General features: G+C 48.1%; 1 protein-coding gene across 4 annotated transcripts in view; it reads right to left on the bottom strand.

Annotated features, from left to right (window-relative positions):
• UBE3C (ubiquitin protein ligase E3C) overlaps positions 1–14,701 on the bottom strand; it is a 114,172-nt gene that overhangs the window by 82,827 nt on the left and 16,644 nt on the right. For all 4 annotated transcript variants that reach the window (XM_069587241.1, XM_069587242.1, XM_069587239.1 and 1 more), the window contains exons 2-5: positions 9,904–9,957; positions 6,409–6,483; positions 5,822–5,968; positions 1,134–1,249 (exon numbers count right to left, since the gene is read on the bottom strand). In XM_069587241.1, coding sequence (XP_069443342.1) covers positions 1,134–1,249; positions 5,822–5,968; positions 6,409–6,483; positions 9,904–9,957 — 392 coding nt within the window. The remainder of the gene's footprint in view (positions 1–1,133; positions 1,250–5,821; positions 5,969–6,408; positions 6,484–9,903; positions 9,958–14,701) is intronic.

Below are 14,701 nucleotides of genomic sequence, written 5' to 3'. Positions count from 1 at the left end.
GAGGAAGAGCGCACGCAGCAAATGGACCCTGAGTCCAGGAGCGGGAGCAGGAGTAAGGGCTTCCCAACACTTTTCTCACGTCAGAAATCTTCCAAGACAGAACGTTGGGGGAAAGAGCAGAAACTGCAGTTGGATCTATCATCTACTGAAATTACTTGCTCGATGAATACCTTCATAAGCACATTAAGTGCCACAAACTACAATCCCCAGGTCAAGAGAGCCCCAGACTGTGCTGCTCTGGGGGAGGGCATGCCTGACACCTCTGAGGGCTTCAGGGGAAAAGCCGTGTGTGTAACAGAGGCCACGGCGCCCAGGCCCCACTGTGCCGTGCAGGCATCTACAGACAAGGTCCATAGACCCCTGCTCCAGAGAATCAACACACACAGTGTGTTTTCCAAAGGACATTTTTCGAGAAATAAAAGGGGTTTGGAAAAAAAAAAAAGATTTCCAGGGACTCTCAGTCGTCCACATTCTCTCTTTGGGGGTTTTCCACTTCGCCTCTAGTGCACCTCAGGATCTGGAAAAGTCAGCTAACAGGCCTCATTCTGATAGGAGCCCTAAATAAACCTTACTACACGCAGCTTCCAGAAAGGTAGCTGAGAGTGTATTAAAGGCTCAGAATCATTTGAAAGGTGGCTACAGTGCAGACATCATCGAATTTTAGAAAAATGGTGAAGATGTCAATTGCTTTTTCATTCCAGTGCTGCTGCTCATGTTGCCTCAGTGTGCTCTGTACTGAGTCCAGGACGCAGGTCAGGACAGCCTGATGAAAGGCCTGACCCTTCACCCACAGGCAGCGACCCCGAGGCCTGGGATCAGTGACCATCGGCACAGAGACGGGCCTTTCAGCTGGCCTGTCCACTCGCCAAGCAACCAGATGCCTGACGTCCCACAGGGCGATTACAGGCCACACCTGGAAGAAAACAGCCCCTGGAAGGTATGCTTAACTACATTTTAATTTCTAAAGAGAGGATCAGAGGAGTAAAAACTAATACACATAACATTTCAGTCTCAAAAAAAACAAACCCAAAATCCAATAACAACAGGGAAACCACTAAGACACTGACACACACAGTGTTTTTCTAGACAACGAGACCACCACGCCACCCGCGCTGGGGCGACAACGGGTTTACCTGCAACAGAGGCTCATCAGCCTCTTTATCTGAAACAAGCATGTGAGTCTCTCAGATCCTTCCAACTGCTGGACAAACAGAGCACTGTGTTTAATCAGGTTCTGATACATCCATATCTGAAAGAGCAAAACGTTCAACTCGTTAGTCTGTAAAAAGTTAACTGTTTTCTAATTACATAACATGCCAAATTTCCTTCATTAGTGGACACAGTCAAAGTAATCACAACGTGGTTAAGAAATTAATCTTCTAAGTCAAGTTTTTAGTGAGCAGGACTCACACACCCTGACTTTTCCACCCTAAAAGAGCACAACAGCACGTAGATTACTAAACACTGAAAGTCCTTGAAAACGCACGTAAGTGCGAAACGAAAAGTTCATTTGCAAAATTTAGCAGCCTACAATAAAAACACCGAGAATCACAGTTTCAATCCTCAATTACAAAGGACAGCGGTTCCTTCTCACCCGTCTTCTCTAGCTTCCAGCACTGTCTCTGTGGATGCTCTCCTCCCCAATCCCGTGAAATGCCAGTGGAAAAGGCGATCTTACAGCCCCACCACCTCCGCTAAAAGGCCAGGTGTGTAACACGTCAGGTGAGAGGTATGTCACAGGTAGGGGGAGGAATCCCACCACAGTGTTCATACAAGCCATCACAGGGTGCACTAAAATATTACAGCTTTACTTGTCAATTATACTGCAGTACGCTTGAGGGGAGAAAAGGTCACAGCTGCGGGGGGATGGCCTGAACCCCCACCGTCCTGGACACGACCAGTGATGGGGCCACAAGCTCAGCAAGCGTAGACTCAGACTCCCATCCAGCTCCACCCAGGAGCCTCTCTAGTATGGACGCCGCTGCCGTGAGTGACTGAAAACACCAGGCCCGACAAGGAACCTCCTGGACTCACTTTCTCTGCGATGTGTTTGTTGCTGCCTGCTCGTTCATCAACAGAAACAGCTACAATTGAGAGAACCCTTCACGCGGGCCTCTCATGTTCAGTCTCTCCTCTGACAGCGGAACTCACTTAATGTGAGACGCTATCAAAGTCTGAGCACACGAATTCTGCCCGGTAACTCCCTGGTGGGCCCACAACTGGTGGAAAGGAACTCTGAGACCCAGCCCAGCTGCTCATCTGCCTACACAGAAGCTCATCTTGAGGCATCTGGAGCTGCCTGTCCCTATTTCCTCAGGAATCAGCGTGACACAGATGTTCTCTGCGCTATCTGACACGTAGAGCATGCTAACATCCATGCTATCCACTCAGTTCAGTTTGGTTCAGTCTCTCAGTCGTGTCCGACTCCTTGCGACGCCATGGACTGCAGCACACCAGGCCTCCCTGTCCATCACCAGCTCCCGGAGCTCACTCAAACTCAAGTCTACCGAGTTGGTGATGCCATCCAACCATCTCATCCTCTGTCACCTGCTTCTCCTCCTACCTTTAATCTTTCCCAGTATCAGGTTCTTTTCAAATCAGTCTGTTCTTCGCATCAGTGGGCCAAAGGACTGGTGCTTCAGCTTTAGCAGAAGTCCTTCCAATGAATATTCAGGACCGATTTCCTTTAGGATGGACTGGTTGGACCTCCTTGCAGTCCAAGGGACTCTCAAGAGTCTTCTCCAGCACCACAATTCAAATGCATCAATTCTTTAGCACTCAGCTTTCTTTATGGTCCAACTCTTACATCCATACATGACTACTGGAAAAACTATAGCCTTAACTAGATGGACCTTTGTTGGCAAAGTAATGTCTCTGCTTTTCAATATGCTATCTGGGTTGGCCATAATTTTCCTTCCAAGGAGTAAGCATCTTTTAATTTGATGGCTGCAGTCACCATATGCAGTGATTTTAGAGCCCCCCAAAATAAAGTCTCTCACTGTTTCCATTGTTTCCGCACCTATTTGCCATGAAGTGATGGGACCAGATGCCATGATCTTAGTTTTCTGAATGCTGAGTTTTAAGGCAACTTTTTCACTCTTCTCTTTCACTTTCATCAAGAGGATCTTTAGTTCTTTGCTTTCTGCTATAAGGGTGATGTCATCTGGTATCAATATCTGAGGTTACTGATATTTCTCCCGGCAATCTTGATTCTACCTTGTGCTTCATCCAGCCTAGCATTATACGTTAAATAAGGAGAGTGACAATATACAGCCCTGACGAACTCCTTTTGCAATTTGGAACCAGTCTGTAGCTCCATGTCTGGTTCTGACTGTTGCTTCCTGACCTGCATACAGATTTATCAGGTCGGGTGGCCTGGCATCCCCACCTCTTAGCCCATTAACAAACAGCTGAAGAAGGTGTGGTAGACACTGTGACAATCTAATGGGCAACTGCAGGAACTATGAGAGAAAGGTTGTAAATACACCAGTCAAGTAATTACGGTTCAACCACATAAAGAAACCCTCGAAGCACTGTAACACTTCTTGGACTGCGTTTGTTTTTTTTTTAATTAAGGCACAACTGATGTTCCTGGAGGAGGAAATGGTAACTCTCTCCAGTATCCTTGCCTGGAACATCCCACAGACAGAGGAGCCTGGAGGGCTGCGGCCCACAGGGCCTCACAGAGTCAGCCGTGACTGAGCACACTCGCGCACGTGAGGGGCGCGCGGTATTGTGTATGTCTCATGGGCACAGCACAGGATTCGAATGCTTAAAGGGATACTCCACTCACAGTTAGCGTAAAATGCTGGCTTTATGCCCTGTGCTGTATACTGTATCTCTGGAGTGGACTGGACTTTGACACTGTTTTTAAATTTCTCGAGAAATGCACCAATATCATCATTCCCAAAGTTCTAAGTACATTAAATATCTGCTTTGCTTCACTTTTTTTTCTGCCTTTTTTTTTTTTTACTAAATTCACTTTATTAAAGTTTACTAAACTAAATAAGTTTACTAAATACACTTTCCTTCTATGCATCCTTTCTCAGGAAGTCAACTGAAGGTGTGTATTAATAAAACGAGGGAGTACGCCAAGCAAGCACACAGGACTGCGATCAGGAAAGGGTATGAAACTGAAGAGCAGCAGAGTGAGGGGTCCCAGGGTGCCTGCACCGCTGCCACAGCGCAGCGAGCGCCCCGGCGCGGAGGAGCCCGGCGCGGAGGAGCCCGGCGCGGAGGAGCCCGGCGCGGAGGAGCCCGGCGCGGAGGAGCCCGGCGCGGAGGAGCCCGGCGCGGAGGAGCCCGGCGCGGAGGAGCCCGGGGGGCGAGCCCGCCGCCTGGCTGAGCGGCAGCTGGAAGAGCGCCCGACGCTCGGAGATCACAGACGGGGAAACAAAAGCGGCCCGATGCTTAGCTCCAGAGTGATTCAGGAAGACTACACAAGAGAAAGCAGCCTTTTAGCAGACAGCATATTTAGTCACAATAATAAAAATTAAGTCAAGGGAGCAGGTGAAGAAGGGAGAGCCACATATGCTGTTTCGTAAGGAGCACCTTAAATAAACTCCCGATAGTGGTGTCCCACCTGCTCTTCAGATAGGAATCAGGGAACCTGAAGATGGGGCAGGAGACCTACCCTCCCCGTATGATGTGACTGGTTTATTGCTCTTGCATTTGTGTTTGCAAACTGAATAAACCATCTGGCTCGTTTTCGCTGTATGAGCCCGGTCTGAGGAGCTGGTTAACCCTAACTCTGCGTAAGCCACGGGGCTGGGCCACTGCACACCTAGAAACCAGGCGGGGCTGCTGACCGGGCCTCAGGGCAGCCAGGGGCCGCTCTCCAAAGGCAAGGGTGCTCTGGAGAGACACTTGACCCTCCCGACCCTCTAGCCCCACAGCTGCCCTTCAGTCCGCGAGCATGGGAAGGAGGGACAGTCTGCTCCGATAGAGCGCCGAGGCCCTGCTGCGGTGCATTTCTCATTCCTCTCCTCACTGGCTTCAGACAGAGCCAAGAAAAGGTGCGTCTAAGGCAGCCACCTTCACCGCTCTGAGACCTATGGAATGTTCCTCCCACGGCCCCTCCCGGCTCAGAACAGGAAGCAGCATGGGTGTCAGAACCAGACCCACCCAGGCAGTGAGGCGCCCTCCATCTCCTGTACTTGAGTTTCACACAAGGGTGCTGCCGGTCGCGCGGCTGGACCATGGAAGGCTGACCTTTCACTGCAGACTCACCCTTCAAATTGGAACTTTTGTGACAAATAAAGGTTTCTAAGAATAAGTATGTATTTAACCTAATGATTACACATGAATCTCTACTACTTCCTGGGAAACTGGATGCAGTGACAAGTTCTACTTTTTTTAAAAAGACTGAGCCAGTCATGGATGTCCCCCATTAATACACACCACTCCTCGTCACTGGTAGCCTCACAACCTGTAAAACGTTTTCAGTTAATGTTCTGGGTGTTTCAGAGCGAGGCCCTAGAGGTCAGAGCCTCGCCCTGAAGTGCTCCCGGGTTGAGGCTGTGACACTGAAGGCGGTGGCCCAGGGATGGCGGCGGGCTCCGGGCCACGGTACGCAGCGCGTGCACAGCAGAGCGGCCCAGTTCCGTCTACTTGAAGTTTCCCTAATTAAAAAAAAATGAAAAAGCCTACCGAAAATCTGTATCAACTTTAAGAGGGAAAACACATGATCACAAAGACAACCCAGAGCCGCTGACTGCGGAGGTTCACAGGAGAGCTGTGCTGGAGGGGTTGTCTGCCCACAGTGAATCAAGAGCTGGAAAACACGCACCCGAGGGTTGGAGAAAGCAGAGCCCACACTCACCAAGCGCTTCGAGTCTTCACTCTGTCTGTAAAAAAACAGAAGCTGCCTCACCAGGAGGGTAAGGTTGGGGCCGCTGGCAAGGGGAAAGGCGCCACCGGACTGGGACAGGCTGGCACAGCGGTCGAACGCACTCCTCTGGATGGAACACTGGAAACAGACCGAGACAGAGGGCGGCGTCAGGGCTCGCGCAGCCCAAGGCCTCCAGGGCCGGCTGGGAGCGCAGACCGCCCGCCCGCCAGGGCTGCGCCGCGTGGAGGCCCCGGCTGGTCAAGCCCGGGGACCTCCTCTACTGTGATCTGTAGCCCGGGTTTGGCCTAGGTTTGTATCTTATAATTTGAAAACCACCAAAAACTCATCTAAACCAGTAAAACTACTTGTTGGGGAAAATACTATTATCCACATTAACTCTTTTTTTCATTTTTTTATTGAAGGATAATTGCTTTACAGAATTCTTTTCTGAACATTAACTTTCGTTAAACAAGTACACACAAAAATGCACATAAAATGAATTCTACCTCTAAGAATCCAACGCTAAATAAGCTTTCTCATGCCTCTCTAATTCCTTCTCAGGTTAAAAGCAAACTTACTTGCTGTTTTCTGTCTCTATAGCCTCGAATAAATGACTGGATAATTATTGCATTTTTCAATCTTCGCCTTTCTTCCTGAATAGCACAGGGAGGAAGAACAACTGGTCAGAATCAGTGAAAATGACACATACCAGTTAAGACGACACACCACAAAATCCACTCTTTGAAACATGCCATCCACCACTTTCTAATGTATTCAAAGTTGTGCAGTCACGCCCACTGTCTGCATTCAGAACATTTTCAGCGCTCGGCCCCATAGAGCCCCTGACCCGCTGGCCGTCAGCCACCCCCCACTCTCTGTCCCAGGCCACCCTGCCAGCCTGCCCGGCAAGCACTAGTCAGCTTTCTGTCTCCATGGGACTCTGCTCTGCACGCTCCACACAAGGGAAGCGCAATATGCAGCCGCTGAGCCTGAGCAGCCGCTGAGCCTGACTGGCCATCAGCACTGTGCTCTTGAGCCTCAGCCACGGCGCATCCTGGGTGACCACCCTTCCGACGGCCGCTGCACTGTCTTCTCCGTTTACTCACTTACCGGCTGGTGGACACTTGGGCTCTTTCCACTCGGGCTCTTATGAGTAATACTCATGCGGACACTCATGTACCAACTTTTGTGGGGACACAGGTTTTCATTTCTCTTGGGTGTATACCCAGGCACAGAATTAATATTTGAGGAACTGCTGGACTGTTTTCCAAAACAGCTAACTATTTTACAATTCTGCCAGCACAATCAGACTTTTTAAAAAAAGCTTTTAACTGGGATGACCCTGAGGGATGGGATGGAGAGGGAGGTGGGTTCAGGATGGGGAACACATGTACACCCATGGCTGATTCATGTCAATGCATGGCAAAAAACCACTACAATATTGTAAAGTAATTAGACTCCAATTAAAATAAAAATAAAAGCTTTTAAGTATTTAAAATAAAATACAGACGACACACACAGTGTTTATTTTAAAGGGCACTCTATCTCCAAGCAGAAAACCCCAATCATCATCGACCTGAGGCTGTCTTCAGAGCTCTCAATGACGGGGCAGAACCAAGGTTCGCCAACAGCTCCGACCCTGCAGCTGCCGCTGTCTGAGGGCCCCCAAGCAACCTGCCAGGCGAGCGCCACTCCTGTTCCAAAGACACGGAGACTCAAGTCTCCACAGAGACTAGGGAGGCCGAAAGATAGGCGTCAGAGAGCAAACGCAGGTGCGGCAGGAGAACCGGCGCTCTGTCTGAGCAGCGCCGCCACCTCCCAGCCTCTCTGAATGCCACCTACTAGCGTGGGCGGCACACACACTCACACAGCCACACAGCCAGGCCACACAAGTGCGCCTTCTCAGCCTGAGATGGTTATGAGGGAACCCCTGAGCTTGAACCACATTTGGGGATCAATTCACAACTATGATTCTAAGGGTACTTGATGATAAACTCAAATCATCCCAGGCATTTTCAACACATTCATTTCTGTTCATTCAGTTGTTAACTAGGGAGGAAGCCTCAGTAACACTCCAGCTCTCTGGCAGGTGTCCCGGAAATAGATCAGCCCTCACAAGGCCTGAAAGTCAGCCTGCAACCAGCTCATCCCTCCCTCGGTTAAAGGGGGTTTACTGACCCGCTTCCTACTGCCTGCCAGAAACAAATGCAATGCTCTCCGAAAAGAAGAAGAGGTCACATTCTAGAATCTGAACGCATCATTCTGGTTAGAACATACAATGCCCAGTATTCAACCAAAATAACCAGGCAAAAGACAAGAATTTAAAATCAAGATGACAAACAACACAAACAAACCCACAGGAATTCCAAACACTGGAGTTTAAACATTATCTTTAAAATTGTGTTCAAGAAATTAAAAGACAAGAGAACTGGTAAATAAAAGAATCAAAGAAAATTCTAGAACTGAAATAAAAACCAGAATTCAGAACTCAGTGGACGTATTTAATAATCAGAGGTCATTTGTATATCAGAGGTTAGATAAGAAGAGACTAGCCAAATCAAAGCACAGACATTCAAAGGATAAACATGCAGAAAAGGGGGACACACAGGAGCGCGCGTCCTCACACAGCGTGGAGGCCACACTGCATCTGTGCGGTGAGCCCACGAGGAGGAGGAGAAGAGGCAGCTGGAGCAGAAGCACCGCAGGGGGAGAGGGCTGCCTGAGAGCGCCCAAGGAGAGCCGACGCCGCAGCCAGGGCACCGGCTACCCCGGCAGCTCAGCCCGTGAAGAGCCCCCTGCGGAGCCGGAGACTCGGGTGTGAACCCTGGGTCATGGAGATTCTCTGGAGGAGGGAACGGCTACCCGCTACGGTATCATCTCCTTGTTTTTCAGTCTCCTTTACTTGTTTGGGCAGTGACTCTCAAGAGAGGGCAACCTCAGCACCAAGGAAGCATTCGGTGATTTCTGGAGACAGCTGCGGTTGTCCCAGTGTGGGGAGGGAGGGTCGTGGCATCTGCTGGAGAGGCCCTATGTATGTACATGTGACATAACCTGTATCTGCATGTATGTTAAACTCCAGAAACCATTCTGAGTCTGTTGATCTTACGGTGCATCATCTACTCGGGAATCAATGTAGAGGCCAAGGGATGGGCTAACCCTGCAGCGTGTGGGCAGGCGCCCGACAAGGCACCGCCTGGCCCAGGACCTACGTCAGCAGCCCGGAGGCCGGGAGAGCCTGCCCCAGCGTCCTTGCACCTGCGGCTCCCTGGCCCAGAAGGCTCTAGTTCCAGCTGCCCACAGCGCTCCTGCTCCGTCCTCCAGGAATTCACTCAGCTCTGGCGAGCTCAGAGACGCCTTCCCTCAACACCGACAGCAGGCCCTCCGGGTCCCCGCTGCAGGACCCTGCCTCACACCTGCGGTCCACACCCCGCAGGAACACTGTCTTGCCTTACCCCATCCACACACCCAGCCGGCAGAGCACTATCCGGACGACGAGCTCTCAATATGGATGTGTTAAAGGGATGCATGACTTATTAAAAACAAACCAAGAAACCACCCAGAAAAGCAGGCCATAAGACACCACACTGATGGTCTGTCAACAAGGCAAAGCCATTTTAAGAAACTGTCTCTGAAGATCAACTGTACACCAGACTGGAGCAAAAGAGGTCCCGAGCCCCTTTCGTGTATTCAGCCTCTTCACAAACACACAAGCAGTCTGCCCTCACAGGGAGTCTTCTCCTACCTGGTGAAATGCGAACATTATGCTCCAAGACCTCCTACGCCTTCTAGAGCCACACCACAAGCAACCACTTGAACTGAAAGTCTATGTCCTCCCCCACTCTGGAAACTGCTCTTTTAAGCCCACCTTTTCTACATTCTTTTAGCCCATCTACATTAGATGACTCGCCATAAAATCAACAAATCCAGAATGGTTTCAGAAGTTTAACATACATACAAAAGCGCGTTATGGCACATATACATACACATATCTACGTATATTAAACAGTAAACGCAGGGCCCAGCTGAATGCTCCGGAAAAGGCTTGTCGGCAGGGACTGGCACACACTGCTTACCTCCCTCTTTCTTCTTTCTTCCTGAGTTCGATGTAAAAGAGAAGCCTTTTCTTCCTAAACACAAAAAGAGAGAAAAGACAAAGGGTGTCATTTCAAATTCTAAAATGCTCTCATGCAAAAATTACAGAATGCTGTGACCGAAAAAGAGTTCTAGAGATCATCCAATCGAACTGTCTGGGGTTAGAGGGCCCCTTCCCCAGCCCACCCCACCCCCAGGCCACACGTCAAGTTAACGTTACAACGCTAGGAGTTTTCTACCAAAAGCCCCCCAGGGAAAAGGCCAGGCCAACACAAGACCTCCCTGCGGGGCTTCCAACAGCCCTTTCGTGCATTCAGGAACGTAAGCATGTGACTGTGCGATTATCTCCATAAAAATGTCAATGGAAACTCAACTTTCCATTGTTACCAGAGTTTAAATAGACTATTTTCATATTAGTGAAACCGTACCCTGACCAACGCTAGTTGATATGCAGAAGGAACGGAAATAACAAATGGGAAAGTCACATGTTTCAAATAAAGATGCTCACAGACAATCCCCCCCAGAACAGTTTCAGTCCATACTGCAACGGTATTTTAATTTTGTGAATTTAATCCAAAATAAAATTAAAAGTCCAAAGTCTTAACAGATAAATCATTAGAAAAATTAATAAACTTAAGTTTGTTAACACATACAGCTCATCAGAATAGTGTCAGTAAGCAAGCAATGAGCCAAATTAGAGCCAACTCTGATATGTGAAGGGACACTCAACGTGCAGACAAGTCTCTCTGACAAAACTCTCAGCCGAAGAAGTGAGCCCTCCAGATATCTCCCAGTATAGAGCATGTCACCTCTTGGGTTCAGACAAAAACCCTTAAAGCTGCCACACAGCAAAGGTCAGAAAGATATTTTACTTTTAATTGATCAATTAAGAAGAGGAGGGGGAATGGAAAAACCTAAAGCAAACGCTCAGAATTACGGGAAGGCTCTAGATAAAAGGGCAGCCACGCCTCTAGCTGTCCCCTTTACTTGTGAATAGGAGTGGTGAGAGTGCAGCTGTAGTTTCTTCTTCTCTCTTTGTCCAGATTGAACGTATATTCATGACTTGGGTGCAACTAAAGAGCCAAGACTTCTTAAAATGCTGTTGAAACTACAAGAAAATATACTTAAAGCCGTGTTTTACCTTTAGAAAAAGGTACATGTCAGAAAAACAGTCAGCAGGTTGACTTCACAAGTGAGTTGCAGCATCGTTAACCTAAATGCCCCGGGGGTGAGGGTTCAAGGGCTAGGCCCCTCTCTTACCCCCAGTTCACTCCCACTGGCTTCAGTGTCTGGCACCTGCAGCACCGCCTCCTGCTCGGCTTAAACGCCACCTCCCCCAGGAGGGCAGACCAGCGCCTCCCCTACCCCTCCACCCATCAACAGGGAGCTCCTTCAACCCGAGAGACCACGGGCACACACGACACTTACGGACGCGCTCCCAGCACATAGGCATGCTACTCAGCACGCAGACTACGACTCAATCTGCAGTCAGGACCCCGAGGCCACCCACTCCAGTATCCTTGGGCTTCCCTTGTCTCAGCTGGTAAAGAATCCGCTTGCAATGCAGGAGACCCTGGTTCGACCCCTGGGTTGGGATGATCCCCTGGAGAAGGGAAAGGCTACCCACTCCAGTATCCTTGGGCTTCCCTTGTCTCAGCTGGTAAAGAATCCACCTGCAATGCAGGAGACCTGGGTTCAATCCCTAGGTTGGGAAGATCCCCTGGAGAAGGGAATGGCTACCCACTCCAGTATTCTGGCCTGGAACAGTAAATAACCATCAGCTTCTGAAAGTGAAATTTCACCACACTGCGGAGAGAGTAAACCAGCAAGCCTGCTACCATGCACAGGCGAGCCAGGGCTCAGGGCCCACACCAGCGCCGTGGGCCTTAGCCCAAGGAGCAGTCCACCCCGGGCACAAACGCTGGTGCAGGCCTGCCTGCCACACCTGAACAGACACAGCTCCTAGCTCAGCTGCTCTATTGGGTGTTGAATAAACACAATTATGGTTTTAAATGTTTTCTCATGTCCCACTGGAAACGTAACACTCCACACCCCGGGACGAACACTGAGCTGCACCGACAGGCTCCAGCAGGGGCAGGCAAGGCTCGGGGACAGGGCCTCCAGAGAGACAGAAATGAAAATGGGGATTCAGCCTTCCAGAAAGTAAAGCGCATTAGTAAAGAGTGGTGCAACAGCTGAGAAGCCTGAATAAATGACATTATATCCCCATGTCTTCACATCAAGACAGACTCCTGACGGACCTGAGACCTGCACACATGCAGAGCACTTTACAAACATGCACGCGGTGAAATACGTGCGGGTGAAACAAGGATGGCTTTCAAACGCTCAGTGTGAAGGAAGACTTTCTCCAAGAAAGAAACACCACTCCACACATTAAATCTGTTACTGATTGTCATTAACTTATTTAAGAATTATGTTCGATCCCATAAAAATTAAAACTTTATACACAGAGAAATATCATATCCAAGGTTTAAAAAGGTGACAGTGGGAATATTTGTAACACTGCAAAACCAGCTATTTGTAAAAGCTCTCAAAAATAATTTTAAAATGTCAACAATCAAATAGAAAAATTAGGAAATAAAGACATATTTTAAACAGAACTTCATTTTTACTCATTTTTAGGGAAAATAAGCAATAAAAATGCAATGGCAGGTTTTAACCTAACTGGCAAATTTAACCCTCAGGTAACAAGCTGAGATGAAGACGGGCAGCAGCTACTTTCATGCACTGATGTGCTCTCCTTAAAGGGCAGTTTAGAAATAACTATAAAAATTTACAATGTATACGGACTTTGATCAACCCTCCTAGCAATGTAGCCTGCAAACATTACTGGCACCCAATACTGCTTAAATTAGCAAAAGTTGAAAACAACCTAAATGGCCATTATCTACATGACAGCTAGAGAACTTCAGAACACTCGACACAGGGAGGATTACGGAGAGCCGCTTTAAACCGCAGGAGATCCATCTGTACTGACCTGACTACCTCCAGACACAGCGCTCGGCGGGGCGGGCGGTGCAGCAGGGGGTTCAGCGCACTCCAGCATGCGTTCAAACAAAAAGAGTGCACACCCCTGTGACTCACGTACAGAACACGGCTCTGCAAGGCCCCTTAGAAGAGTCAGACTCAGGGGTGAGCAGCAGGGCTGGAAGGCCAGGAGACGCTTCTTTCATTTGAATCTTATCTTTTCCTGTTTGATTTATTATCCAAGTACAACAAATAACCTCTCACTCCTTCAGACTAAGACGCTAACGAAGCTACTCCACAACATAAGCTTTTAAATACAGCTCAACAAAGCCAAGAATAAGCTCATGGCATGTGTGACTGGGAGGAAGACAGCAGAGAGGTGCCAGCCAAAAAGCACATGCAGGCTGGCTTTTACAGGTTGCTGGTCTCAGCTTACTGCACGTGAAAGTGTCTCTTCCCTTTCAGCATCTACAGGCCTAGACAAGTCAGGGGTTCCCAGCAGCAGCTGCACACCAGATTTATAAAAGGCACTGAAACAGGGACCGACTAACCCTCTTGTCCTAACGAAGACGTGCTGCTTTCAATGCCACCCTCTCACCTCCACAGCAGGGACACTAACCCTATTCATCAATAAGCAAACAAGAGTAAACCACAGCAGACTTCTCTATTTGACCTTTGACCTTCAGGCACAGTATCTTATCTTCTCTGAAGATTAAATATGGCCAAACTTCACAAATACATTAATAAAGATGCTTTTTCAAGGGGAAAAAAACGCTTTCTTCATGCAAATGAATTTAGTGGTAACAAAAGGAACTTTTTTTAAAAAAGTCATATAGAGTTCAAAGTAGGTTTCATTAACCATTAGAATTTTTTAAAAATGCATATTCAAAAATTTGACTATAGGTTAAACTAAGTTTACATAACATGAAAACTTCCATAAAGACAAACACTCAAACTGACTGCTAACCACTTAAAAAGAACTTCAGCATGTTTACTAATACATTTATTTTAAAAAATAACGTGAGATTTTCTGTTTTATCTATGGGCTATTTTCCACTAGAAATTTACCCCATTTACCAATATAAACAGACTCAGTCTTACATCTGTTTCAAGTTATGCACAATCCTAATACTTTTACATAATTTGAAGAATATTCAAGTAAAATACTTTGAGTTAATTAAAATTAGCAGAAGTTTTGTGAATAATGGACAACCTATGATCTCTGGATTTTTCCTTCTTTTATAGACCTATAAGAAAGAACCTTTATGAAAAGTACAATGGCAACCAGCTTCACACACAGGCAAACACAGTCCAAGGGGCAAAAAACACAGTCACAGGAGCTCACTCTGGCAGCACATATCTTAAAACTGAGGGCTTCCCTGGGGGCTCAGACGGTAAAGAATCTGCCTGCAACGCAGGAGACTGGGTTCGATCCCTGGGTCAGGAAGAGCCCCTGGAGAAGGAAATGGCGACCCACCCCAGTACTCTTGCCTAGAGAATCCCATGGACAGAGGAGTCTGGCGGGCTACAGTCCATGGGGTCGAAAAGAGTCGGGCACGACTGAGCAGCTAACACTTTCACCTCCTAAAATTGGAACAAAACAGAGTGACAAATTACGAAAATCACATTTATCCAACAATGCAACATGAGTCCCAATTCAAAATCTACACAGAAAAAACGCATTTGTGCTGATTTAAAAATTAAATGTATGCTCATTTAAAGTACCACAATAAAATGTAACGGGGCTTCCCTGGTAGCTCAGAGGTTAAAGCATCTGCCTGCAATGCGGGA

The sequence above is a fragment of the Ovis canadensis genome, chromosome 4 (assembly GCF_042477335.2).
Source record: "Ovis canadensis isolate MfBH-ARS-UI-01 breed Bighorn chromosome 4, ARS-UI_OviCan_v2, whole genome shotgun sequence".
NCBI lineage: Eukaryota > Metazoa > Chordata > Mammalia > Artiodactyla > Bovidae > Ovis > Ovis canadensis.
Note: the sequence above shows the minus strand (reverse complement) of the source record. Positions and strands in the feature narration are given on the sequence as shown.